The sequence below is a fragment of the Trichechus manatus genome, unplaced genomic scaffold (assembly GCF_000243295.1).
Source record: "Trichechus manatus latirostris isolate Lorelei unplaced genomic scaffold, TriManLat1.0 scaffold00215, whole genome shotgun sequence".
In the NCBI taxonomy this organism is placed as follows: Eukaryota; Metazoa; Chordata; class Mammalia; order Sirenia; family Trichechidae; genus Trichechus; species Trichechus manatus.
Genome location: NW_004444151.1, coordinates 2194517 through 2195993, shown reverse-complemented (window position 1 = coordinate 2195993; position 1477 = coordinate 2194517). Strand labels below are relative to the sequence as shown.

The window sequence follows — 1477 nt, the reverse complement described above, 5'->3', positions numbered from 1 at the left end:
ACTTTGAATGGCTCTTTCACCCATGCATGATTTTGAAACATTGTTCTTAGGTCATTTGGAAAATATTGTTTCACTGAGTTATGCAGATCTTCCAAATCCTGACACATTTTATTATCCAATCAAAAAAAATCACTTTTGTTAATATTAACATGTATCTTCAAGTAATGGAAGTCTGGTTTTGATATTGCATTACAGTTATGCAAGCTAACAATGGGGAACTGGGTGGAGGTACATGACAACTCCTTGTACATGTCTTTACAACTTACTGTGAATCTATAAATATTGTTGTTGTTGTTGTTGTTAGGGGCCGTCAAGTCAGTTGTGACTCATAGCGGCCCTATGTACAACCAAACGAAACACTGCCCAGTCCTGCACCATCCTTTCCTATTTTTACAAAATAAAAAGTAAAAAAAAAAAAAAACTATTAGTAATGTTCTTTGCCAACTCTGTTCAATAGAAATATAATGGAAGCCACAAATAGAAGCCATATATATAATTTTTTAGTAGCCATTTAACTAAAAACATAACATCTTAACATATAATCAGTATAAAAATATTAGATATTTTACATTATTTTCACTAAGTCTTCAAAATCTGGTGTATATTTTACACTTAAAGCCCATCTTAATTTGCACTGGCTACATTTCAAGTGTTCATTAGCCACATGTGGTAGCTACCATATTGGACAGCACAATTTTATATCTTAAGGTTGGTGGTAGGTATATTGGATTTTATTTGTTATGTCTTAAGCTGTAAATATATGTGTTCTATTGCATGTATATCACAATCATTTTAGGGGTGGTAAAAGGGAAACATCCTAGGGCCCACTTACAAATAAAAAAATGTCTTTTTCTCCAAAAAACAAAAAACTGACTTCTTTTTTCATTAATACAGAAACAAAACTTGAAGAAATTTCTGAATCCCAGACTAATGATCAAAAGAATCATATTCACATCTCATCCAAACGCCAAAGATCACAAGTAGAGACTGAACAAGAAGGCTCTGTGATGGGAGAAGGTAAATTTGGGCAATGGGCATGATTCCCACAAGAGACACCCATTGCGGGTGAGCCATAGCCTCCTCCTATCCCTGACTGTCAGTTCCTGAAGAAATTCAGCTTACAATCCTTCCTTTATTCTTTGTCACTTCTTTTCAAGGAAATTATACCTCAGCCAGAAATATGCAAACCCAGCTGATTCACTCAGTTATCACCAATTAGTCAAGGTGACATTTATATTTTTTCCCTCAGTAGAAGATTATTGGTTTAACATTTGAGTTTGTTGTGTAGAGAAAGGAAAATTAGAATATAGGCATATAATCTTTTCTTTAGCTATTGCAAAGCTGCCAGTTTGGCAACATTATTAAATTTGGGAAAGAACAGGGTGTAGTTGCCAAATAACAACTCTGAAAATTAAATTGAATATCGGACCCTCAAGAAATGAGTCGGCTTTGTTAAGCCCTCCGTTGTTGTTTAGGC

General features: G+C 34.3%; 1 protein-coding gene across 1 annotated transcript in view; it reads left to right on the top strand.

The window, feature by feature from the left end:
* The window catches only part of LOC111822827 (fibrocystin-like), a 51176-nt gene that overhangs the window by 36315 nt on the left and 13384 nt on the right, over positions 1 to 1477 (top strand). Inside the window, exon 6 of the mRNA XM_023742673.1 lies at positions 895 to 1017. Coding sequence (XP_023598441.1) covers positions 895 to 1017 — 123 coding nt within the window. The remainder of the gene's footprint in view (positions 1 to 894; positions 1018 to 1477) is intronic.